Here is a 27,927-nt window from a genome sequence, read left to right as displayed (position 1 = left end):
TTAATGGAATCTATTGGCACTCCATTTTCGTATCTTAGTTTCACATGCCAGATATGTGCATTTTCAGAAAATTATAGTTGAAGTTTGATATCATGCGAAGCGACTTCAAACACATGCTTTATTTCGTCATGTTCTACTACGGCACAGCACACATGTAACAATCAACTATCATCACTTCTGAAAAGTTGAGCTACTAAGACACAAAGGTTGAATTCTAGGATGCTAAAAGGAAAAAAAATAACCCCCTTTAATTTACTATGTTACAAAGACACATGTATTTAGAATTTAAATTCAAATCACAAACAAATACAGGTGCAGGTATATCTAAGCAAAAGAATAGCTTAGAATAAACTAAAGAAAAATAAGTCTGTTATTTTTAACACTTTCACCAAGCAAGGGAATAGTCTCTGTTTTCTTTATGAAATACTAGCAGGAGTACCCAGCGTTGCCCGGGAATCTATAACTGGTGAATTTCCCCAATGACAGAAACAGAACATAGAAATCGAACCAACATTTTTCTGATTTGACATTTTATTGTAATACGTAATGTAAGTGGTCATTTTAGAGGCTTTGGATACAGTATATTTTTTGTGTTGTCATGGGGTTCTGAAAATGAACAAATTGTGAGGATTGCCCACTGTAGAACATGTTACGTAGAGTTGTCCGTATGAAAAGCATGGATTTTCCAAATTGATGCCTTTAACTTGGAGTGATTGCACTTCAGCCTTAGTAATTCACATATCCAAACGAATAGGAAATTGTAGCCTTTTGAAATCAAAGGGTAAATCATTTGGAATCAACGGAATTCTTTGTATGAAAACATGTTGATGTCTTGCGCAAGGTTTGAGACGGTCTTGAAATAGAGTTTTTTGAGCAGGAAATTATAGACATTTGAAATCAAAGGGTAAATTATTCGGAATCAGCGTAATTCTTGGTATGAAAACATCTTGACGTCTTGCGCAATGTTTGAGACGGTCTTGAAATAGAGTTTTTTGTGGCATCGGAAGTGGACTTTTTAATGCCACGTCATTTTTTTTGGTGGCATTGGTATATTAGTGAAAAGCAGGACAGTGATAATGTGTCACATGGTAGTACGTACGGAATAAGCACCAGAGTGAGATGAATGAGCGTTATTTACAATACGTTGGAAAGCGAACAAATAGCACCAATCAGTCAGAAAGACCAAGACTGAAATCTTACTGTGAGTTGGAAAGTGAGCATATAGCACCACAAATACACAAAGCCAGTCGCGTGCATTGGGTCGTTCACGTTTTACATCCATGGCAGTTCCCCTTCACGCGATGAAAGTAATCCGCTTTCTAATACTTGGACACTTCCGCAATGTCTTGGCAATTTAAAGAAACATTGGTAAAGAGGGATGCACAGAGACCAAATGTGCCGCTAGATGGCGCCGCCGTTAACGTCTGTTGCAACGTGCGGCCATCTTGTCGATGATAAGTACGGGGACTTTTTGCGAATTTTGTGTCGGTCAAAAGGTGTCCTGCGCTTGGCCAAGGACATTTTTCCCAACCCAACATACCCCATGACCTCCTCCTGGTCACAAAGCAACCCCATGCCCAGTTTGGTGGCGATCGGATGCCCGGTACAGATTTGTATAGCAGACAAACAAACATACATAGACTCTGCTTTATATATTAGAAGACTGATCTCATGCATCCAATGGAACGTTTTTGCTTCCTAACAATGCCGGTTGCTTTTTCTTTTTCTAAAGTCTGAGAACATCCACTAAGCATAATCCATTACAGGAATTATCTGGAAGCTTCTCCATTGCACTTAGAATCCACAACCATGTCATAAGCCTTAATACCAGTCCAAGAACTTGTACATTACAGACCTGTTTCACAAGATGGAGGATGACTATTTCTCCCCAGTGGCTTCTTTTTTTCCAGTTTATATCCTTCCTGTAACACTTTGCTTCACTATAAAAGTTCTTCCTGTCTTCACATTACACAAGGCAGTCTTTTCAAAATAAAAGTATAGCAAGGACTTATGGTTTATGTAACACCCAAACCCGTCTAACTGAATAGTATTAGCTTTGTCACACACAGGTATCCTTTCCTCAGCAAAGACAGTGCCAGAAGTCTGTAATAAAGGTTAAGAACTCCTGCCTGCATTTTTTTTTTCATAAACATATCTTAGAAATGTATACGTCATGTTGTCTGTAATCATAAGCTTTGCTGCTTCAAAATGGATCTATGAGGTGTATTTTAAAGCACTTGTTTCCCATTTGCTCTGGTGCCACATATATAACCATTTTAAGCAGATGAGGAGGAACCTTGTACAACTTAGAAACGATTATTCAATTAAAGACACATGTTCTTGGGGCTAATGATAGATAGTATGTGAAAACCTAGCTTTGCCTTCAAAAATAGCAAACTTGTTTCATTGTGTCCTGAAGTTTTATGTCGAGCATGTTAACATTCTAATGTGTTGTACGTTTTCTTTTTAGTGATGTAACCATTGGCTCCCCCATATTACCCCCCAGTTGGCCACCTTCACATCTTAATTCATTTGACGTGTGCCTCTGTTTCCTCCAGTCTCATTAATCCCTCCAGTTATTCCAGACTAGGCCTGCAGTGGCTGAATTATTTACATTTGTTTTGTGAGAAGCTTTGCTGTCAGGCATCATGCGTCTGTAAGTTTGAGGAAAAGGGCTGAAGTCTGTCAGCTGTGGAGACTATCAAAGCACAGCTCGGCAATAAAGTGCAAATTGCTAATAATTTTATTCATTTTTCATACCTACATATTTGCAATGAGGTGCTAAACTTAGGAACAGCCCCTAAAGGCATATACTCTCAAACCAGCCCATGTCATGTCACCTTTCATCTTCTTCATAAAGCAAACCAGAACACACAACTCTTGTACAAAAAGAGTGCGAAAGCTGTGCACCGTGGACGAATGGCATCACAAGTGAGAAGTGCAAGCACATTTGTCAGATTCTCCTCCTTCTGTCTGGTCATCTTCACTTGAATTGCGTTTGATGCCTTATTGAGCTGAATAATCTGGTTGAAAAGTATAATGAAGTTACAGCATGTCTGCCTAAAATCCTTGAGACACAACAGACTATAAAGCAGCAAAATTGACAGAAGAAGATAGTGGGTTTCTTGTCTCATCTTACTAACCACCATGTTACAAGACCCATCCATCCATTAATTTACTGAACCTGCTAGATCCAGTTAAATTTACCGCAGCAGCATCGGGTTCAGGGTAATAAGCACAAACTCTGAAAATTGATTCCCATGAACATTCTGTAAGCTATGATAGAAGTTTGCACAAACAACATCCTTCACCTATGGACTGTCTTTTCCACTGTAAATGACATGGAGGTGGGAGGTTGCAGGGTAGGGGCTGTCACCTAAAAAACCACAAACATAGCTGGCACAGCACCACATTTGTGTTGGCAAGTACAGGTCAGCAGCCACTGAAAACCGCATGACCTTTGTCTTTGTCTGTCACTACTGGGCTGGCATTGGTAAATCATATAATCCTTTTGTTAGAAGCCCTAAGCCCCCACTTAACTCTTTTAGGTATGGTAAAGCAGAAAGTTGCATGTCCATTCTGTGTGTACAGCTCCATAGCTGCCAGAAATGATCAGGTTGTTTCGGTGAGGCACTGGGTACAAACACAAAGTTAGGTCTGCTCACAAAGCCTCATCTCAATTCACACTAACTGGTCAAACACCAAAATGGGGGACACACAAGCCAACAATGCAAGTTTCCACACCCCATCTTGGCATTCATTTGTGTCAGATGTTAAAACTATGGAAGATGGATTGCAATCAGTAAAGAAAAAAATGTGGTGTGGCCTGAAAATGTGCAGAGGACAGCAGTTCTATGAGCTGTGCCATCATAATTTACAATCGGTTGCATTTGTGAAACGGGCACAAGCCTGTTCGAAATGACCAGCTTTTTTAAATGCTGACCATTGATGGAAATTGTGGATCCTTATTCTTTCCCAAGTTCAAAGACTTGTCAAACTTCCTATGCAGGTACCTTCCAACCTCTCATGCACAGCTATCATATTAGCCTTATGTTTTTAATAAGTACATTTCTATACAAAGTAAAACAGGGATCTTTGATGTTTTTCTGATTCTGATCACCACAAGCCTATCCTTACACGGCGTGTCTATTGAAAGTGAAACTTGCTACTTGATTTAGCAGGAATGTTCTCAGTCACTGCAGGGCCACTTCATGTAACACCAGCATATTTGATTTGCTTCTTCAAGTGCGGTTGATGTTGTCTTGAAGGTGTTGCACGGGGTTAAAACTGAAAAGGTTTTCAAAAAGTTGGGTAAAAAGGACAAATGAAATAAGACGCATACCTGTGAGGTAATGAAAGTAGAAGGTGCCAAATGTTGTTTGTTCTGGCCTGTTCATGGAGCAAATCTTGAAAAGCTTTTCAAAACTGACTTCAGTGGCCATGGGATTGCTGATAGTCCACTCTGGCAGCCTTGACGCATCAGTCAGACACTCCTTTGCTACACTACTAGCAAAAAGGTGGCTTTTTAAATCAAAAAACAGAAATTGAACTTTGATTTGATTTTGTCTGTTGTTTTTGACTGGTATTGCCTTTGTGACCGGCTATGCTGTACTAGAGATATTTTACAACTGCCAAACCAATCATTGACTGAGGCCTTTATTTAATATAGTGCCTTCACAAGAGGCTACTACAGAGCTGTAGCTGGCAAATACTGTTTTTAATCTGAAGCAGTGATTGTTGTTTTATGAAGCACCACTCATGTTGCATTACCAAGCAAACACTTAAACAACTGAGTCACTTAAGGCAGTGTGGCTTCTAATCCCTGTCCTGGGGGGTCCTGTTGTGGTTGTAGATTTTTGTTTCCTAATCAATTAGTTCTTTTCTCTGTATTTGATCTCATTGTTTAGATAGCTTTTCTGCATTTAGGAAAGAGCAGTATTAATATATATATGCAATCGTGTTTTTACCATAGCTGATCATTCTGAACTCTCTAGTTGGCTCCCGGTATCGTATCCTAATCACAACAACAAACACAGCAGACTCTGGGACAGATGACGTGGAATGATGAAAGGCACGGCACCAGAGAACTCAAAACTGGGCTCACTCATTTTTAGTGGAATGTACCAAGCATTTATATGTGCTACTGGGAGGCGATTTATCGTTTTTTTTACAATCGTCATCATTAGGATTTTTATTCCGCTAAAAATGAAAGACCAGTTAGTTAAACAATGAGATCACACAGAGGGAAAATGAGAGGAGAAATGGGGCATAGAGCCCCAGCTGACCCTCTCTTGTCCTCGCATTATAGAAATAATGGAGACAGTTGTACACTGCCGTTATGATTTATAGTTTTCTTTGGATGTGTCAAGTGCTAATTAAAGTAAGTAGTTGTGCATTTTATGTGTAGTAAAAGTCGCTTATGCTGCAAATGATGTTATACAAGTTAAACATAGCCTGGATTATTACATAAAGTATTATGAAAAGTGCTATATAGAATAAAAAGTGGGTGAACCTTAAGAGTGGGGGGTCTTAGTGACCCCTGAATACAGCCAGCAGGTGAGCAGCTGGGACAACATTACTGGAGTAATGGCAAAGGCATAGCTATTTCAAGTTGCAGGCTCCTGGCTGACTTTTCATGCCAGACTTGCACTCCATCCCTAAAATGAGTTGTCAGAAGTCAAACCCTTTTGATTTGTAATATCAGAGTGAGATGGAAAGGGCCAGACTGACTAAACTTCAAATTTCTCCTCCTGATACTCCTGCTTTCATGTAGCTGCCGCGGCATTCGTTAAAGAAGCAAGAGAAAGCAACACACCACATCAGGCTTGAAATATTAAGAATGATGAGACCTTTGGAAAAATCAATGCCAGGCTGGCATCCAGCCTTGGGAGGGTCCTGTGGAGGAGCAGATGGATTACCAGCTTTAACCTGACGCTTTCTTTATATAATGTCAGGAAGATTTCTAAGACTTTGTAGACATTTCTAAATTATTTTTAAAATGATTTCAGTGGTTTGACTATTAATTTATGAGATCCTGTCAAGCCCGGCAATACATTTATGTAGAGTTTGAGAAATAGTCTGTGGCATGTAGTGGATTCACAATAAAATGTCATCTCCTATTTAAATGACTGCACATCTACCTGTTAGCTGCTGCAGAGTGGCACCACATAGCCCAACACCCATGGCAGAGTGGCACTGCCATAAGGCACAACTCTGCTGTAAGTGTCAGAAGAGCAGTTCATAGTAAAACATCCACAGTGCACTTAAGGGGAGAACGGCGAAGTGGCAGAGGACCTGTGCACCATCACAAAGCCTAAAAATGACAAATGCAGGGAGCATTGCTTAGTGGAGCTACCATTGTGCTACTGCAGCATCCTCACTAGCTGCTGTGAACGTGCTCAGTCGTGACTTGATGGCCATCGCTTTGTGTGTGTGTGTCTGTCTGTCTGTGTGTTTGTGCGCGCACATGTGTGCCTTTTGGCAGAAATGGCTTTCATTCTCAGAAAGCATAATCATTGCCTTAATTAACATATTTGTAAGAAGAAATAAATCAGAACTGAGTCTTACGTACCTTCAAAAGCTCAACGGTAAAGAAAATGTAACAAAAATCAACAAATCCATGCATGGACTGGTACCAGGGGTGGGCACTCACAAGATGCCATGCCCACGTCGTGTCTGTGGCTTGTGCAGCATGCCGTTTCTACTGTTTCTCTCTCTGAGATTTTGTTTATACGCAGTTTGAAATGACAATGTATATATGACATTTAGAAGTGCTGTACAGATGTCCAAAATCATTTCTATCATGCAGATGTAACAGACATTTTAGCACCTGATTGTGTCATTTCAGATCCACACAGCATGCCTTTTTCCTCTGGACAAATAAAAGATGTTTGAAGAGCACAAGTCTGGGTCTGCCTTTCTGTGTCATGTGTTGCTTGAGGTGTTCTAGATGGATGGTATGCTCCTGAAAATTCCACTTTTTCAAATGAAGACAGTCCAGTAGGAAACAAAGGTGAGTCTTTAAGGTACAAGATCACAGTCCTGTAGGTCTGAGACATTAGCACCCGTAACTTTCACCAGCTACACGCACTGTTCAAGCAGAGGACACCCCACAGAGAAGAGAATGGCTGAAAAATCAGGCCAGGCAAACTGGGTCTAATGAGGACTAATGCAGGGGTCCTCAATCACAGTCCTGGAGGGCCGCAGTGGCTGCAGGTTTTTGTTCTAACCTGTTTGCTTAACTAAAAAGCAATTCTTGCCAATAATTTAATTTCATGGCTTGTTGGTGCTTTAACTCTGCTCTGTCATTTCATTCTCATATCCTAGATTTTCTTCCCCTTTCTAAGGATATCATCCAAATGATTTGATGGCTAAAATGGAGGAGCAATTCTCAGTCCTTCACTTTCCTTCTAGTTATTTAAACCCAATAGTGCAATATAAATCCACACAAGTGTGAATGGTAACAAGCTAAATAGAGAAATGCTGGTCTCTTTTGTCATTTGCATTTATTGTTAATTAGGAGCAATTAAAAACCAAGACTACAGCTGTTTAAGACTAAAACAAGTAATAAGGCTTCAAAATGTTAACGAGTGAGACAACTAAAGTGTAGCAGAAGTGTTACTTGAGCAATCCGTGCTTCTTAATAAGCAGCTGGGTTGGAGCAAAAACCTGCAGCCCTCCAGGACCGTGATTGAGGACCCCTGCTCTAATGTGACAGGGCAGACCGCTGGGGCAGTAGTGGTGTCACGTGGAGGAAGGCAGTGACAGTGAGCTAATGTGAGACTGTAGCTGCTGGACTGGCCTTCATGATTGTATCTTCATGCATCTCACGAGCTTCTTTGTTGTTGAGATCACCACCCATCTCTTTCTCTTGTTTGCTTCTGGTTTTTACAACAAACCCATCAAAACACCCTTTAGGTGCCACATTTGCATCCTCCCTCTTCTGCTTGTTTATTTTCTTGCCCCCACTTCAGTGATTTATCTCCTTTTGTACTTCTGCTCACTCTTTTCCAAGATAGTTTAGTTAGGAACCATTTGCAATAACTTAGTTGGTAACTGATGACATTGTTTGAATGAGACAGATGTGGCTGCAGCATCTGCTCGATCAGCAGTTTTAGATTCCATTGTGAGTCAATTTGTTCAGATATTCAGTATTTATATTTTTATAATTGCAGACGGTGGGGTTGGAGGTGGCCAGTGCAGAGTTCCCCAAAGCACCAAACATTGGGCAGCCACCCACTTTGCTGACATATGGAGACAGCTCTGTTGGTAAAGGAGCAGCCACCTTGAAACTAAAAACTGCGCACTCAGACTTTGAGTCCTGCATTACACCATCTGTGTTACGCTGTGGCAGTCCATGCTGTTTGTCCATAAGGTGACTCTTTGTCTGGCCCACAGCAGCTGTGTGTTATGCACACTCAAGCTCTCTGCTAGTTTTATTTTTTGTTTTCCTTTGTGCTGTACAGTGGTGTGTCCAAACTCCATAGCGGTAATGTGAAGTATATATGCAACTGGCCAATGGTGTTGGCTTTTTCAAAGACCTAAGATTTGGACGTTATGAGAAGAAAAGAGGCAGGACAAGGTAGTGTTCAGATCCCAGGGAGATCAAGGTTTAATAGTCACAAAGCCACACTTAAAAAATAAAAAAAGCAAAACCAAAAGATGAACGTCAACCATTCACTGATCGTTAACAGCTCTAAGTTTGACACTTCCATGGGCAGTCTGGCTCTATCAGTCGTGGTTTGTTGAATGAATGCCCACTTCCAGTTGCATGGGCTGAGGTATTTGAGTCAAGTAAACCGGGGGAGAGATGGATGTTGGTGGGTGTTGGACCAGCGTGGGGTCTGGGCTGAGGAGTTGTATGCAGCAGATTGGTTGTCCCTCTGTACTGACTTCATTAGATGACCAGTAGAGGCCAATTACAGAGACGGGACAGATTGGCACATCAGGGTTAGGATGTAAAGATGCAACGGGGCTGTCACTCAGCTTTTGTACCTGACTTGTCCCACAAGTGCTCACCATTTGAGGGATCAGTCTTAGGTGAAATGGAAATGTGACAAACCAGACTGACTTTTGCTTCAATGGTTTGAGCTCAGCTGAGAGATAACCTGTGTGGACCACGTGGTTGAGTTATGGGTAGAAGTAGCAGGTGTTGATTAGGTGGAACCCGCTGGGGCAGCAGTGAGGTTTTCTTCACAAATAAGACTTGGATGCTCAGCCGTTTTTAACTGTACTATGTGATGGAGACGTATTACAGACCAGCCATAACTGCAGTGGCACCCAAAACAATCCTCCTTCACCATCCCATCACAGTGAGAAGTGGGCCTGCTGCTGTGTGATAGACAGCCGCTGTGTTGAAGTTGAGAGGGCCATTGCTTAGCAGAGGGAGGGAGAAGCTGGATAAGCACTTGTTTCTAACTTGGAGGCCCTGGGTTTCATATCAACTTAAATATTGACGTACAAACACAGAAGGAGGTGGCTGTCATTGACATGACTTATGAAAACACCCAGTGACTAACTCGCCAACAGTCCATGTTAATTCATAGCTGCCATGGGCTCTCCTACTGCATATGCGCTTTTGAACCACTTTAAGAGATTATATTTACATTTAATGGGGTCTCGCGCACAAGGCCTGCACATACTCTTCACAAAGTCTTGAACAAGGTACTAACAAACAAAGTTGTTCTAAAACAAATGTATAGCCATTTACATTGTTAGCTAACATGCATCCCCTCTAAAAATAATTCACTCCCTTTGGAAGTTGTGACATTTTAATTTTACAGAATGTTGAATGACAGTGAATATGAATGAGCTCTTTTGACTTTGACCAATAGAAAACAGATCTCTGCAAAGTGGTCTAAATTAATGGCAACTATAAAACACAAAATAACTGATCGCATAAGTGATGACCCCCTTCGAGTCGCGGTCTCAAGTGTTCTTTTGTGTTCGTTGTGCCAGTTAGGCCACAATACTGGCTGACCACAAGCTGGCCCTTCTACATTCAGGTGGATGAACTATATACTGAAAATCAACCAAGACCCCAGGCAGGTGGTCTCCACTGAACTAATTCTGTGACTTCTAACACCAGCTGGCAGCACCAGTCAGGATTTAGGGGGGATCAGGGTGAACACTTACGTGATCAGTTATTTTGTGTTTCATATTTATATTTAATTTGGACCATTTTGCACAGATGTGTTTTCACTTTGACTTAAAGAGTGGCGTTCTGCTCTCAATGTCAAAAATGGCCAATTAAATCCACTGTGATTCAATGTTGTACAAGAATAAAATGTCAAAACTTTCAAAGGGGGTGAACACTTTGTAGGTGTGGTCAATGCAGCTCTGCCCGTGTGATTCAGTGTACTAAAGCACCAATATACAGAGACGATGGTCTAAGGGGGTGAATACTTTTTGTATGCCCCGGTCTTTGCATTTCTGTTCATTCTTTCCACATGTGTGTGGCTGACATGGACATGGAGGAGGTGGCTTTGTACTTTGCAGTGTAGCGACTTCAGTAGATCCCCTCGGTCTGCTCTTCTCCTCCATGATGCCTCCTTACTGCCTCAGCTCATCTCCTCCTCTGGACCACCTAAACGTTTGCTGTCGTCTTCTGTGGGCATCATTTGATTTAATGTAGCGACTTTCTCTATTGAACATCCAAAGGCAAAGGTAGCTTTCCACTGATACCCAGTTCATCAAAAGGTTCATCAGTGATGGGGACTGAACAATGCCCATCTTCTTCTGGTATTACTGTGTGTGGAAAGGAAATTTCACGTTGGCGCATTGCTTGTGTGGATTAGGCACTGACATTGTATCCTCTCATGCACAGAAGAAATATTGTAAGAAAAGTGTGCAAAGATGCATGTTTCCACTGACCTGATTGTGACAGCAGCGGACACCTGACAGACATTTCCTACTGAATTTCTAATCCCATTTTGGTATTTACATGCTTTTATATTATTGTTGAAAATGTTATATTACATTAATATTATTTCTTGAAAAAAAACTCAATGTTTCTGACTTGTTTTTCCAGGGATAAACAAAATGCTAAGGAGGTTAATGTGAGTCTCGTATGAAATAAGTTCACAAAAAATGTTGCTTAAGGAATAAATACTTCAACAGCAATTAATAAAATTAAATAAGAAATTAGTTTGGAACAAAAGCCTACAGCCTCTGTGGTCCCAGGACCAAATCTGAGGACTCCCATATTTCATACGCAGTCCCCAGGTGGCCATCAAACAACAAGTGAAGCCAGCAGCTCCTCATAACCATTTCACAGCCCCAGAAAGCCTCTTGACCCAGTGGCCCATCTACCATTCTTAGTGCACAGCCTGCTGGGACACTTTAGTCCACTGGGGCTCTTTTGCCCAGCAAATGACCCCACCGCACTTGGCACAATATTGACAGAGAGAGAGAAAAGCCAGTCCAGACATGCTCTACTCTGATGTTTTATTGGTGTTTTAGTATACAAATGGAAACTTTAAAATACTTGAGACTCCAAAAACATTCTTGACAAGGTTAGCTACTGAATGAGTCTTTACGGTGCATTATATTCAAACTCTCATGAATAAAAAAATAATTTAGCAAAGTAACACAGAAAATCAATGCCATTTGTCTAGACATCCACAGGCCGCTCAAATATGTCACCCCAACTAGGATTAACAGATGAGTGCCAGGTGCTGCCCTCTTGTGGTGGACATTGGCAGCACGTGTCTGCTAAGCCCACTCTTTCCCTCTCGTTGCCCTTCAATGACATGTAAACAGCACAGAACTCATTGCTTTCATCACCAGGTGACAGAACTTGTAAAACCTAAACCTGTGACCGAAAACGAGTGAAGCCGTGTGGGCCGCTAACTTGTAAACATGACACCTTGGGGGGTTTTGTTTTTTTTTTTTGCAGTTTCTTTAGCAGCCCAATAAACAAACCGGTCAACCCTGTCAATGTCAGTAGCAAGCAGAAAATCTGCACGTACTGCCCCTCATCTCTGACATGATCAGTATGTGTCTTCAGGTGCTTTGCTCCAGAAGGTTGACCTCCACAACCATCTATAATAATCGTTATTAATCTGAGATGAGGCCTTGGGCAGATTCTGTAACCTCTGGTTGTGCTCTTTCAGGGAGGGCTATTATGGAATCTATAGGGGATGACAGTCCTGGTAAAAGGTAACCCTTGGTTGGTGGCACTGGCACAAAATAGTTTAAAAGGATGCTGAAAATCCTAGAGACAAATGTCAAGAAACACTGATTACAAGAAACAACTGGAGCCAAGCATCCATTCATGGTAGAATGGCGTAAATTTTAATGAGATGGCAACTGTAAACATGTTAGTGTCTCCTGATAAAAACCATGAAGTGTCAGCACGGACTGGGCATGCCATCCGGTGGGCCGAAATCTGAATTTTAAGCAACGGCACGTTAAGTGCTGCATTCTCATTTGTTACAGAAAAAGATACACAGATATGTATGCATACACCTACAGGCCGTGTCACTGTCTACATACTGGCTAGTGTACGTCCTGCACTGTTTCCAATTTGACACTTTTTCCACGTTTTTTTATAAAAAAAAAAGAAAAAAAAAAAGGGGGCGCTTGTTAAATTCGAGGTACAGTATTTCATTTTCATGTGTCCAAAGACCTTCTGAGGCTACACAAACACACCAAGTTAAGCTCATGCAGGTTTGGTACACTGGTACCTTTTTCTTCTGCTTCAGTGTGCTTAGTTATGATTCTTGCATAGCGCAGTCATTTTTCCTCAAACTCTGTTTTTGAAAGAGGAGAGCCACTTAAATTGGAACCAATATGTTAAACACAGTATAGAATCTATAATAAACAACCACATGTACAGTACGGTATATGAGGGGAAACCCCAAAATTCCCAGCAATGTAACTACAAACATATTCTACAACTTCCAGCAGTTCCCTTTTAGTCACCTTGACATTCCACCCACTTGTCCTAGCACTTCTCTCAGTCCTGTTAACAATTCCAGCGCTCATCGTTTGTCACTGTGGCATTTTTAGAGACTCCTGTAAGTTTTTTCCCCCCATGGTAGCACATAGTCTTTTCTTCAGTCTGTTTTAATTTCAAGGGAAAAACAATTCTCAGGGAATGAAATTTAGAGATTCGGGGGGTGGGGATTTAATGTCACTGATTCAGTCTGCAGGGGAGAGGAAAAAAAAAGTCCATTAATGCATTAAAACGTGATCATCGCCATCTTGGTATTCGATGTCATCTGATGTGCTTTTTTCAACTTAGAGAGGGGGGTAAAAAAAATCCCAGCGTATCAAGTGCACAATCACAGAGTAAATGTCAGAGTGGTCGACCAACAAAGATCACTCCAATAGTCCGCGAGGTCACAAAGGACCCCGGGGTAACTTCTAAGCAACTGAAGGCCTCTCTCACATTGGCTAATGTTCATGTTCATGAGTCTACCACCAGGAGAACACTGAACAACAATGGTGTGCATGGCAGGGTTCCAAGGAGAAAGCCACTGCTCTCCAAAAATAACATTGCTGCTCGTCTACAGTTTGCTAAAGACCACGTGGACAAACCAGAAGGCTATTGGAAGAAAGTTTTGTGGACAGATGACACCAAAATAGAACTTTTTGGTTTAAATGAAAAGCGTTATGTTTGGGGAAAGGAAAACACTGCATTCCAGCGTAAGAACCTTATCCCATCTCTGAAACATAGTATCATGGTTTGGGCCTGTTTTGCTGCATCTGGGCCAGGATGGCTTGCTTTCATTGATGGAACAATGAATTCTGAATTATATCAGAGAATTCTAAAGGAAAATGTCAGGACATCTGTCCATGAGCTGAATCTCAAGAGAAAGTGGGTCATGCAGCAAGACAACGACCCTAAGCACACAAGTTGTTCTACCAAAGAATGGTTAAAGAAGAATAAAGCTAATGTTTTGGAATGGCCAAGTCAAAGTCCTGACCTTAATCCAACTGAAATGTTGTGGAAGGACCTGAAGCGAGCAGTTAATGTGAGGAAACCCACCAACATCCCAGAGCTGAAGCTGTTCTGTACGGAGGAAATGGGCTAAAATTCCTCCGAGCCGGTGTGCAGGACTGATCAACAGTTACTGGAAATGTTTAGTTGCAGTTATTGCTGCAAAAGGGGATCACACCAGATACTGAAAGCAAAGGTTCACATACTTTTGCCACTCACAAATACAGTAATCCCTCACCTATCGCGGGGGTTACATTCCAGAGCCCCCCGCGATAGGTGAAAATCCGCAAAGTAGCGACCTATATTTATTTTATCATTTATACATATTTTAAGGCTTTATAAACCCTTCCCACACTCTTATAAACCTTTCTCACTCTCTTGTTAACCTTTCCCATGCTCTTATAAACACTTCCTATGCTCTTAAACACTTTCTACATTCTTAAACACCGCAGACCAACACTGCACACTGCACGCAGCGATCAGACGTCAATGTGTCTGCACTCGCTTTGTGAAGGGGGGCAGCTGAACTCTGAGCAGAGCAGAAATGGACTTTGTGCTGCTTCTGCCAAAATGCCTGCTTGTCGCTCTGCGCGTTCGGAAGGAGGAGGAGGAGGAGTGTGGGTGTGTGAGGGCTGAACGCACGTTCGCTCAAGCCCCCCTCCCCGGAGGCGCAGTAGCTCCTGCCACTTCACATTGTCAAGGGGGTGGGGAGCTGAATGAACGCTAAGAAGAAGTGGACTTTGTGCTGGCTTTGTGCTGCTTGTCGCTCTGCGTGTCAATAATTTAAAAGCCTGTACATCACCAATTTTCCTGTCTCACTGTCTTGTCTTGCGTGAAGTTAAAATGTTTTATAATAGTGAGATGTTACTCATATCCTTAGCCCGACATCCACATATCATATGTGTTAACAAAGTGTGTTTAAAGCATGTGGGATGGGTATTTTAAGGCTTAAACTATAAAAATGTTTATTTATATGGTCTTTCTATATCACGGATTTTCTCCTGTTGCTGATGGGTCTGGAACATAACTTCCGCAATAGGCGGGCAATCACTTGTATTTAAAAACCCGCGAAGTCGTGAATCCGCGAAAAGTGAACCGCGAAGTAGCGAGGGATTACTGTATGTAATAGTCAATCATTTTCCTTAATAAATAAATGACCAAGTATATTTTTGTCTCATTTGTTTAACTGGTTTCTCTTTATCTACTTTTAGGACTTGAGTGAAAATCTGATGATGTTTTAGGTCATATTTATGAAGAAAAATAGAAAATTCTAAAGGGTTCACAAACTTTCAAGCACAACTGTATGATACCCAGTGGCATGGCCAATAATTACACCCTATACCTGTGTGCGTGACTGATTTTAGGAATTTTTGGGCCCCCCCCCCCCCCCCCCATATACACAGACTAGCAGGGGGTTTCGCAGGTGCCTTACATGCTCGTATCCTATTTTTCACCTAATACATTGTTAAAAAAGGATCAAACTATCAACTGGCAGAAGGTCGAGGCAGTGAAGGCATTCGACTCTTTATTTAAAACAACTTTCACATGAACTGGTTTGTCACAACATGATAAACACAGTCCCAGCTGGCAGCAGGTCCTTGTTGAATGTGTAAAGTAACAATGCGTTGCATATCATATGAACAAAAATGAACATCTGAGGTGCTTTACTTTAAAGCAAAATGCAGCTTGTGGGGAAAAAAGGCTGGTGGTTCTGACATGAGGTACCATCAACAGCTAACTCCAGGATTACAGAGAAAATAACGAAGTGAACAATTTTAAAGGATGAAGAAAAGTCTTCCACACACACACACACACACAGACTGGTCGCCTACAGCGTCTGCCACTAGCGCACAAATCTGTGTTTACGATTACCCAAGCAGCAGCAGCAGCAGCAGACGTGCTCTACCACACAAAGAGCTCTCGCCTTCATCAGGGTTTTTTGCTTGTAAGAAAGTTATTGCTCCTCCACTGAACATCCTTACTGATTTGTTTGTTGCATTTTAGCTTTGTCTTTTTACGTGTTGATTATTTTAATTTGTTTTCCTGTCACTTTGCTATTCAGCAGCTCGTTACAGCACCTAAGTGCCCCTGACACTCATAGATGCCGTGATTGCACTGATGCTAACTTAAAGGAACAGCGACACATGTGGCCACAGCAGGATGAAAACAGGCGAGAATAATCTGGCATCCTCTCTCTGCAATTTCAAAAATGCAGGACTCACAGTAAAACTTGCTGTTTGGTAATTGCTCCTGATCTTTGAGTGACAATTGTTCCATTGTGATCACCTGTTGAGTTGGACTGATGGCTTCACTCTGTGTCATGTCCTGACCGGGCCACCATCACAGGTAGGAAAAAAGGCCCAAGTCAGGGGAGTAGTTAAAAAAAAAAAAGCTAATAAAGCACAATGTTTGAGGCACAAGGTGTGCAAGTTCTAAGGCCAGCCGAAGTCCAAAAACCAAGTCAGGACCACCAGAGCGGTCCACCGCTTGTGTGTGTTGAAGCAGGAAATAAGGCCCCAAGCAGGCATCTGGGCATGGCCATGCAGGCCACCAGTTCCATTACACGAAAGAAGAGGAACCGCAATCTACTCAACTCCACTTTTCAGCTCGTCAGTTGTGTCAGCAAAAGACCTGTTAAAAAAAATAAAAATTATGAAATTAAAAAAATAAGCAGATCTTGAGACAAAGTACCGACTACTGAGAATGTCCCGTGTCCACTTAACTATCCTTCGTCTTCTATTATATCCATCCATCCATTTTCCAAACTGCTAAATCCGAACACAGGGTCACGGGGGTCTGCTGGAGCCAATCCCAGCCAACAAAGGGCACAAGGCAGGAACCAATCCGGGGCAGGGTGCCAACCCACCGCAGGACACACACAAACACACCAAGCACACACTAGGGCCAATTTAGAATCGCCAATCCACCTAACCTGCATGGCTTTGGACTGTCGGAGGAAACTCACGCAGACACGGGGGGAATATGCAAACGCCATGCAGGGAGGACCCGGGAAGCGAACCCGGGTCTCCTAACTGCGAGGCAGCAGCACTACCCACTGCGCCACCGTGCCGCCCTCTTCTATTATATTCTGAGCGGAATCCTCAAAACAGATGACTTTTTAAAAAACATGTATAGTGTGTGCAGCATAGGACCTCCTCATAAAGCAGAAGAGGTAGCTACAGAGGTCAGCTTCTCCCGCTGGTAACTGTGACAAGTACAAGAGTCTGAGCACTTGTGCCACTAGTGATAGATAAACGCCAATAAAATCTGAAAATAAAGTTGACAAAGTAGAAAAATGGATGAGGTGAGTGTCCATGTCTGTCAATAATATCAAACGTAGATTAGCTGTCGATTGCCAAGTGGCCTCCTCTTGTGCTGCTGCTTTTTCTTTCTCAATACAACTAACTGCTCCTGTAGGCCTCACCTGCCTAGCACTGGAAATCAAAGTGAGAACACCATGAACTTCAAAAGAGCATCAACTGAGCATGAGACATGTCTACAAATCAGGGCAAAGAAACAATTCTTAAAAAGACCCCATGTTAGACTTGGTGAGGGTGCGGGACACAAACAACTTGTCAGAGACCTAACACAGCAGATCACTCGAGGTGCACCATCATGCCTGCAATGCCAAGTTGAGACACAGAGGTTATGTACTTGTTTTTGGAACATACTTCAGGATAGAATTCTCTTGGAACCCTTTATAAGAGAGCAGAAATTACAAACATGTCTGTAAATATAGAAAAAAAACAGGCCAACAATTTTGAGGAGTTCATTCAGTACTTTTAACTAAAATAGTTGAAAAATTAGGACCCTCACACTTTCATATGATTTTCTGTAAACATCATTGAAGCATGCAATGCTGATTCAGAATGAAAGTATAGCTGGAAATGGCACAAACGATAGAAGGAACTTTATACACACACACCAATATGACTAAAAATGAAGAAAATTTAGTAAGAAAAAACTGTCACAGTAACAGTGAGGCCTTATGCAGTTATACTGCTGTTTGTTTAAAGGAGCCCCTTTATAGCGTTTGACACACTTCTGCTGAATAATTCATTGTCTGAAAATCTCCAGTGTTAGTGTGTCACAGAAAGAATGTGCAACATTGTTCATAATGGTACTCAGTTCTGTTTTAATTCTATTCTTTGCTACGACCTCCAGGGGTTCCAGAAGGAGTCCCATAACTGACCTTGCTCTTTTGATTAGCTTGTTGATGTGGTCGGCCTCTCCTGAAGTGACCCAGCTTACCAGAACATAGAAAATCAAACTGGCCATCACGAAGGTGTAGAAGAAGAGAAGGATGTCACTACCAACAATCTTTGCCCAATTCGTTTTGCAACAAAAAACAAGTGCAGAATAATCTGAGAATTCCTGCAAGTGATGTGATCTGGCATTATAGTTATAGGCTGAGGTTCACATAGTGAAGAGCTGGGAGACGGGACTTTTCCAGTGTTGCTCGCATCCATATCAGAAACGGTGGTCTGCCCAACAGATAGTCCATTATCCGGGACACCATAGGCTCATCCACCTGCATATCTCCGAGTTCACCCCTTAACAGGAATGGGTGGATGGTATTGAAGCACTGGAGGAATCTAAAAACAAAATCCTCACAGTGTTGTCCAGGTGAGAACAAGCCTGGTATTGCATCCTCCACTCCAATCTTGGTCTGATAGAAAAACTGCAGTGGGGCCAGGTGGTCTACCACAAGAGCAGCCTCTCAAAGGTCTTCATGATGTGACATCTAAGTGCCACTAGTCTGTAGTTAGGTGACATTCAGTAGCAACATTGCATTTTTCTCAAAATGACGATTGGAGGTTCTCATCAACACTACAAAATAGGAAGATGACACATCACAAGTGGTAACTCTGGAGATCTCCCAGTACGTGAATGCAATATTAACTCCTTATTCTACTAGATGACCATTTTAATTAGAAAAACCACCAAACTCATGGTGCAGAATGCCCACGGTAACTTTTCTTGCAATATCTTCATGATTTCTAATTAGTCATGCCAAGCTGGGACCATAAATGGTTAAATAACTGGTGGGGGGAGGAGATGTACAGAAAAAGCAGCTGCTGGTACACACAGAGGACAGCCCTTCTGTTCTCTTCAATTGTGCAGAAGCGAGGTCACACTGCTCTTACCTTTGTGCTTGTGTAGGCCACGGGCCCTGCAATGGTGTCGTCTGCACACTGTTTGGGCTCATCAGCATAGCACTGTAGATGTTGGAAGCCACCACTAGGATACAAAGCAGGATGGGCCCAATTATGGCTCCTTCAAAGCCTAGGTAGTAGGCCCCACCTGCAACTGCCAGACCGGTCAGATAAGGGTGCCCACCTCTAAAGAAAACACCAGGAAGAAAAAGAAAAAAAAAAAACAGTTTAGCTATTTGTCTGTGGTAGAGCATGGAAGTCGGGTATACAACGCTCGCTACTCCTGCCTAAGGATATGCGAGTTACACTCAACTTGACCAAAAGATGTTGATATGTGAAGCCCTGTCCTCATTAATGACTTTCTAGTAATTAACAATAAGTGTTTTTTTTGTGTGCTTTTTATTTCACTGATTATGTTGTAAGGGGATTGCCCACCTGGCAAAATGTTGCCAGGGACAAAAGCACCAACAGGATGGCACTGAGCAGTGGAAGTCCTACAAAAACCTCAGGAGAGAGCTGTAGTGGAAGCAGCAGGAGAACTCCTGCTTATGTTGGTATGGAAAGGCAAAACTCACTAGTGGGAAGTATGACCTGCACCTGTGCTCAGTGCCCCAGTACAGCAAGAGTGAGAAAGATCAGACTTGGATGAAAGCATACAATGCTCTCAAAGGAGAACAGACCGAGGGCAACGCAGCAGAAGCATTAATGGCACACGTTGTAGGCTGTCCTGGTGAAAGGTAGCAGAAGGCAGCCATTATCTCAGGAAATGTGGGCCATGCTGCCTGTTCTAAGGGGAGTTTATTATTTTTTATTAATCCCAAGAGAAAATGTAAATATAGTCCAAAATAGTAAAAAATATGAAAAAAAAATGAGACCGTGCTGCACCTTCAAGTGCTGACTGACTACCTTAGAGACCCTTCCTTGTAAAGACGAAAAAAAGGCTTAGAGCTGTAGGAACATTGTGGCTGGACAGAAGACGGACATTCTAGCCTGGTGTCCCAGATATGAAAGCGGAGAAGGACTGACACCAAAAATAATTGTGTCTCTTGGCTGGAAGTCATCTCAAGACAAGTCATAAAACCACCTAGGAATCTGAGGCTTGTTAAATCAACAGTTGGAAGGAGACACTCGGCTGAGCTTCGCATACACACATACACTCACTGAGCAAATTATTAGGACCACCAATACAGTTGCTTTCCATACAATTGTCTAATCAGCCAATTGTGTGTTAGCAGAGCAATGCATAAAATCATGCAGATACAGTTCAGGAGCTTCAGTTCTTTAATGTTCACATCAAACACCGGAATGGGGGGAAAAATGTGATTTCAGCGATTTCGACTGTGGCATGATTGTCGATGCTGGATGGGCTGGTTTGACCATTTCTGTAACTGTTTTTTTTTCACACACAACATTTTTGTTTTTTGTGCCAGTTCTGTGGACAGAAATGTGTGGTTGATGTCAGAGGACAAAGGCCAGACTGGTTCAGACCATGTTGTATTCCACTCGTGTCAACCAAGAACAGAAAGAAGTGGCTGCAGTGGGCACAGGCTCACCAGAACACACACATATACGTATATACACATACATACACATTGTGGAGAACCAGTCTCGACACACAGACTCAAAAGGCCCAAAACAATTATTTTTGTTATTTTTATTATTTTGTTCTTTTCTGCACAAATCACCAATCCAATAACTCGGCCCTTTTTCTTTTCTTTCCTTTCCTTCTTCACTGCTGCCTCCACCCCTCTCTCGCAAGCTCTGTCCTCTGCCACCTGACTCCGGCTTGCCAAATGGAGTGAGGCGGCCTCTTTTACGTATACAGCACCCAGAAGTGCTCCAGCTGCTCCCTCATCAACTTCTGGGTGTGGCAGAAGTGCTGCAGACCAAGGCTCCAGAGCTGTCCAGGCGCCCCCTGTTGGTGGCCCCGATACAAACCAGGGGGCTGCCGACTTGTGTCCCGGGGGAGGTATTGCTGTTGACTTGTCCTCTCCCCTGGGCCTCTTCCCAGAAGGGTGTCCAGTCCGGGCAAGGACCCTGGCTGTCTGTCACAATATATATATTATATAGCGCCCTCCACAATTATTGGCACCCCTGGTTAAGATGTGGTCTTGGGCTTCCAATAAATTGTTTTTTTTTTCCAAAAAATAAAGGCTCACAACACAAAAAAGAGAAAAGTCCAACCTTTAATTGAAGTACGTTTATTCATTGGGGAAATAAAATCCACATTAAGAAATACATTTTTTACATGAAATTGTGTGTGCCACAATTATTGGCACCCTTGCTGTTAATATTTCATACAACCCCCTTTTGCCAACAAGACGGCACTTAATCTTCTCCTATAACATTTCACAAGGTTGGAGAATACAGAGACAGGGATTTTTGGCCATTGCTCTTTGCACAGTCTTTCTAGATCGTCCAGAGTCCTGGCTCCTTTCTTATGCACTCTCCTCTTCAGCTCACCCCACAGGTTTTCAATGGGGTTGAGGTCTGGGGACTGAGATGGCCATGGAAGGAGCTTGATTTTGTGTTTTGTCAGCCATTTTTGTGTAGATTTTGCCATATGTTTAGGGTCATTATCCTGCTGGAAGACCCAACGACAACCCATCTTCAGCTTTCTGGCAGAGGCCACCAGATTTTGATTTAAAATGTCCTGGTATTTCAAGGAGTTCATGATGCCATGTCACCATAACAAGGTTCCCAGGTCCTTTGGAAGAGAAACAGCCCCACAAAATCACAGATCCTCCACCATACTTTACAGTGGGCATGAGGTGCTTTTCCGCATACTCATTCTTGGAATCACACCAGACCCACTTAGAATGTTTGTTGCCAAAAAGCTCAATTTTAGTCTCATCTGACCAAAGCACACGGTCCCAGGTGAAGCCCCAGTACTGCTTAGCAAACTCCAGACGTTTATGTTTGCGATTGGAGGTGAGAAAAGGCTTTTTCCTTGTATGTCTCCCAAAGAGCTTGTTGGCATGGAGATAGCATCTTATGGTTGTCATGGAGACTTTGTGACCCCCACGATACTACTCTTTGGTGCAGTCCTCTAACAGTGAGCTTTGGAGAATGTTTTACTTCTCATACCATCCTCCTCACTGTGCGTGGTGGCAAGATAAACTTGGGTCCTCGTCCAGCCTTGTTTGTCACTGTTCCCGCTGTTTTACTCTTCTTTATTATTCCTCTGACTGTAGATACAGGCAGGTTTAGGCGAGTAGCCATCACCTGACTTACGAAGGTCGACACACATCTGCCTTACTTGAACGGCATGTTCTCTTGTCTTTCCCATGTTGAAGAGTGGCTAAGAGCAATGGGACTCTGTGTCACGTCATATTTATACCTCAGGGACACAGGGAGTCATTAATTACTAATTAAAAGTTCCAATTTAATCTGATCAACTTTAAAAACTAAAGTAGAAATTACAAAAATGCTTCAATTACATTTATTTTATAGGAATTGTTAGGGGTGCCAATAATTGTGGCACACATGATTTCATGTAAAATATTTCAATGTGGGATTTTGTTCCTAAATGAATAAATGCTCTTCAGTTACAGGTTGGATTTTTCTTTTTTTTTGTGTTGAGAGCCTTTATTTTTTGGGAAAAAAAAATTTATTAGAAGCTTAAGAACACATCTTAACCAGGGGTGCCAACAATCGTGGAGGGCGCTATATACACACACACACACACACACAGGTAACAGAAAAAAGGAAAAGAGTGAGTCTGTATTTTGAGTCATTGGTATGTGGGCAAGCCACCCTGCCAGATGAGCCTGGTTATGAAGGCCCAGAGTGAGTGTGGAAATGTTATTTCTGTTCTGCTTTGTACCAATTTGTTCATCCCTCCCTTGTGTTATTTAGTTGCTTTTTATAAAGGTGCCTGCCCCTATAAGTGGTGTGTAAAAAGTTCTGCTTTTGAGTTTGTATTAGTATGTGAACTGTTCTGATATCTTCAAACTTTTAAGTACCATACCTGGGCTCACTAGTTACTTGCATGGAATTCCCCGCAGTTTTAAAGCTCACAGTCGTGGGCGTTCAGTGCATGTCAGAAATGCACATTTTCTCCTCACAGGAGCTTTCTTTCCACATGCAGATATAATAATAATTAATACGTAATTCTATGGCTGCTATTCCTTAAAGACTCACCCTGAGATGTCTGAATAGATGGCTGTATCTACAAAGTAGGTTGGCAGCAAGTGGCACACCAGGAGCAGCAGTGCCAGGACACTTTCTCCTTGTACGAACCAGAGGTCCAACACAGCTGGCAGTGCAGCCCAATAGGTTCCCAGGAATGGCACAGCACCAAGGATAGCTGCTAAAGCTGGAGAGGAAGAAGACAAACTCAGAAACATGAGCACATTCATCACCATTGAATCAGTAACAACAAACACCCAGAATAAGAGCCATTAGTTGGGCAGATAGATTAGAACAGTTGTGACCATTAAGCCCAACAAGCTCATCCATCTGATTCATATGTTGTAGTTTGTCTGGTTGACGGACCTCAAAGATCACAAATCAGACCAAAGAATGGAACACTCGGCAAACCATTCAGCATTTTAAGAAGTTAAATTCAATGTGTTTATCTAAGAAAAGCAACTTCAGTTGAAATGTTTTAACCAAAGCGACTGAAGCTCACATTCTTAACTGACCACTAATTTGGATTCCGAAATGTTTGTAGGATACAATTTGCTTGACTGTCTAGTCAAAAGATGAACCTTAAATAGCAACTTGTCAGCATGCAGAGGCATGTGACTGTAACTGGGCACATTAGAACTTCTGTAAACCTGATTACGATTAGACTGACAGCTTGTTCAACAGTTCACTCCATATACACCCTCTTGATAGTTTCTGGCAGTAAGAGTACTCATGTCAACCTGGAAAAATCACGTTCATCATCTGCAAAACGAGGTTTACTGTCAATTGCGCCTGTTCAGATTACCGCAGTTTACAAGCCGTAGTCCCTGCCAGACTTTTTTGCATTACAGTTGATGAGTTCACGGCTTATTATTTTATTAGATCTCTGATATGTTGCTTTGCATACTTTTACCATTTTCTTATCCTTTTTCAGATAATTATCTTTTTCTTAAATGATGCCACTAGCGTTGGCCAAATATGAAAATATTCTCTCTTTATTACAGTGAGTAAAATTCTTCTTTTATTACCCTTTTCATCTCTTTGGTCAAGGTCTTCATTACCATTTTTCTAAAAAAACACTGCTGCTGCTGTGGACCAGGACAAGCATGATGGATGGTTGCATCATTTGTGGTTCAGAAGTAAATGTATTCTTAAACTTGATTCAATGTTCAAAGACGTCCATGAAACTTATGCTGGCATCCTTAGGCATCAGGTGCCATGTTCTTCTTTGTTTCCGTATGGTGCCATGACAAGGCTCAAGCATCTTGTGTGAAGAAGTTCAACAAGATGTGAGTATGGGGAGTACGATATGCAGATGTTTTAGCTCAGAATGCAGTAGTTTCGTTGTCTCACAGCATGCATCAGTATTCGGTAATGTTGTTACGACAATCAAAGGCGATTCTTTTCATGTTCATTTAAAATTGCTACCACTCATAATGCTGTATTGGCATGAAACATGTAGTTTTTGATTTATGGCAGTACAGCCTACGTCTTGTGGCTTACCTACTGATAAGCACATGCCTGCACTGCTGATCTGAACTGGCATCTAATTAGAATGTTGTTGTTGGGTTAGATTAAATGATCCTGTAAAACGGTTCATTTGCACAATGTATGGAGAATGGACTAACATTAATAAACTTTCCTTTGTCTGAGGGGGGGAGAAAAAAGAGAAAAGAAAAAAAAAAAACCTGTCACCCTCTCTTCTTAAAGTTTCTTGCCTTTCTTTTCTGGAAGATGGAATTTGGCTTTGGTGTTTTAACTCTAGAATCCATGAAGTCTGCAAAAATATTCTTAATACTGGGCCACGTTAAATTTTATTCGCACCTCCTCATCACTGCGAAATGTACAGAAAAATAATATATCGTTATTTGAAATACATACATTTCATTTGTGTTAAGTGTCTACAATGATCTGTGTAAATACAGGATGACATTAAATGTTGAACATAAAAGAATTTTTTTCAATGTTATAGTAATAACCACAAAATGTTGACGTTAAGTGTGTAATGTGTGAAGACTTCAAATATCAAACAAACACTTTCACTTCAGGGATTCTAGTGTTAAGCAAAACAAAACACAGCTAATGTTGGCTAGCAGTAGAAGGTCTGTGGATTACTCAGAACAGTTCAAGTGCATGAGCACCAGGCTGAACCATTCTGGCTAAATGAGATGGAGAAACGTAATGTAGACAAAAGTTTCTAAATTGTAAATAAATTATTCATTGGCCCTTAGAATCATCAAAACTTTACCCCACGCTACGGTGCCCCTGCCTGTACTCTTCCCACTTTTAGTGGGACGCACTGATCGGGCTGCCTTCACTCTGCAGCACACTCACTACTTGTGGCTACGAACAGGAATCTCACACACCTCCAGCAGTGAGCAGAAGTGCCGGACAGCCTTCCTATGAGGTGCATGAGCTTAAAAAAATTGGACGGCTGCAGTTTGGCATTTTGAGGAAATTTTTTCCAAACGTCTTTAGCCATTCAACAATGTGCCCAGCCAGTAGGGGATGGACATCATCACTGGCCATCAGCTCGGCTCTAGTGTACAATATGAAAGGAATTGTTAGCCAAAAACACCTTACCTGCTGGAATGAACACAATATTGATCCCAAACACTGTGTGGGTGAGCCATGTGTACAGCCCATAAAATCCAGCCATCTTCAATGATGCATCAAAAACACCTCTGCAATATGACAAAAAATGTAAAGTATGTATGTATATATCAATTGTAAATATAAACATTTAACATGTTGTCACTTTTCCAACTTAGACACATTTTTATACTGCACAAATGTAAAGTCCCACTATGTTAGTACACTGATATTCTTTAATATCGATTTTGGTGTACATAAGCATGTGGAGGCCCATCAACATTATTGGTCTGCTCTTGGTGTTGTCGCAGACACAGACCTGCCAAGTCTCCGTGTCGCTAAGATCTGTTTAAATACCCCTGGGCCGCTACGCTTGCATTTATACTGGGAGTAAATACAGAGACAAAGACAACAGAGCAGCAAGAAAGCTCAGCCACAACTAGTGAATATATCGAAGAAAAGAAAAAGTAATTTACAACAAAAAAAGCACAAACACACCCTGGTAGGAAAGTCATATGCAGAAATTATCAATAACACATTATAACAACAACAAGGACCTCAGTGCACCTACAGTGATGAACAATGAATTGTCCCAATGGGGGCAAAGGCAGATGAGCAGTGAAGACACACGGCCAACTGAAATCACCATCACAAGACCATGCAGAAGAGGCCTAGCAGTTTAGTGTTATTATTGATCAACACCGTTTTGGAGTGTCAGACACACACTTTCAAACAACACCATCTGAAGAGGAAACTCAAAGTGAAAAGCCAGGAACTGGAAATCCTTTTGGGATGGCCGTCGAGCCTCTTTCAAACTTTTTAGTGTATATGTGAGCTTTATAAAATGAGGCCTTTGGTCTGCCTTCTTTTCCTGTTTAAATATCCAAAGTTAAGTCATTTTTACCAATTGCTTAGAACTTTGACTATACCTCCCATAATGCATCAGTGAACAAAATTGCACTTATGACACAGAACAAAACATCTGCAATGGAAACGAAAAAAAAAACACACACACTAGACTGAAAGTGACTGTAAAAGACTTGATGTCACTCTTACATTTGAGGCTACAACTGACAGGATACGTTAGGCTACTGTGAAGATTTATTTTTAAGTCTTTTCATTCCTACCCCAACAACCTAAAGCATAACAACCAAAAATTATAACCTGCCCCATATTACTGTACTGGCTGACATATGCAGGAATGTCACCACCTTTTACTATTTATCTTAACACATCTACCAAGAAAACAAATATTTAAAGGAGTAAAACTTGATTCTATTTAGCTAATAGATTAGAGAGGTACATTGTTTTTTAAAAATAGCGTAAGATTCCAACTAGAGACTAGACCAGACTCTTTCAACGTCTCTGCTAAAAAGCTTCCTGTAAGTGCCTGTGAACGGTAATGGCTCGCTTGCTCGTTGCGTTGTACATGGGACTGCCTTCAACAAGGTCAAGATCATGACACTGTCACAGATTAGTTTGCTAATGACAACTTCACAGAAAAATGTGAGCCAAGGATTTTGTACAAAGCTCATTTTGTTTGCAAAATGGAATCAAATGTGCACTGGATTGTGAACAAAGTACAAGCACTTAGTTCAGTTTAACACCGTCTGCAAAGTTCAGTCTTGAATGAGAAAAAATGAATGCATATAGCAAAAAAGGTAAAAGAAAAATATGCCCGGGGGAATAATGTATCAAGAAAACATAAAATATGAAAGAAGAATACAATAAAGCAAGAAACAATTTCTTCCATATTCATAATTATGTATGCTCTGTTGCTATTTGTGGATGCAATTAATGTAGAAGCAAACGTCACTTTAATGATAAAACAACTCAAGCCACACCACCAGATTGCTTCACATTCCTGCCAGTTGCTGCTGTCAGAGGAAACGCTCCATTAGCTTTTAGGGAGGTGGGGGTGCCTAACAGTATACACCATTTTCTAACCTCCTGTGTTACACACAGAATCTGTTTCAAACATTTCATTGCTATTGATCTTCTTTATGAATGATCTTATATTCTACCTTGTCTTCATTTATAAAATGCCCTTTTATTTAAAGTAAAGAGTAATTGAGTTTTACTACAATGGGTGCCTCAGAGCAG

At 41.6% G+C, this 27,927-nt stretch overlaps 1 protein-coding gene and 1 long non-coding RNA gene across 3 annotated transcripts in view; one reads left to right on the top strand and one right to left on the bottom strand.

The window, feature by feature from the left end:
* Positions 1 to 552: 552 nt before the first annotated feature.
* Positions 553 to 6,903, top strand: LOC127530112 (uncharacterized). Its single transcript, XR_007936642.1, has 2 exons — positions 553 to 6,157; positions 6,224 to 6,903. It is a non-coding gene; the product is annotated as an uncharacterized LOC127530112 (long non-coding RNA).
* Positions 6,904 to 11,435: 4,532 nt separating this feature from the next.
* LOC114663592 (transmembrane protein 245-like) overlaps positions 11,436 to 27,927 on the bottom strand; it is a 56,167-nt gene continuing 39,675 nt past the window's right edge. For both annotated transcript variants that reach the window (XM_051936129.1, XM_028817416.2), the window contains 4 exons: positions 25,816 to 25,916; positions 23,245 to 23,419; positions 19,093 to 19,287; positions 11,436 to 16,576 (listed from right to left, as the gene is read on the bottom strand). In XM_051936129.1, coding sequence (XP_051792089.1) covers positions 16,531 to 16,576; positions 19,093 to 19,287; positions 23,245 to 23,419; positions 25,816 to 25,916 — 517 coding nt within the window. In that variant the 3' untranslated portion in view covers positions 11,436 to 16,530. The remainder of the gene's footprint in view (positions 16,577 to 19,092; positions 19,288 to 23,244; positions 23,420 to 25,815; positions 25,917 to 27,927) is intronic.

The sequence above is a fragment of the Erpetoichthys calabaricus genome, chromosome 13 (genome assembly GCF_900747795.2).
Source record: "Erpetoichthys calabaricus chromosome 13, fErpCal1.3, whole genome shotgun sequence".
Taxonomy (NCBI): Eukaryota; Metazoa; Chordata; class Cladistia; order Polypteriformes; family Polypteridae; genus Erpetoichthys; species Erpetoichthys calabaricus.
Note: the sequence above shows the minus strand (reverse complement) of the source record. Positions and strands in the feature narration are given on the sequence as shown.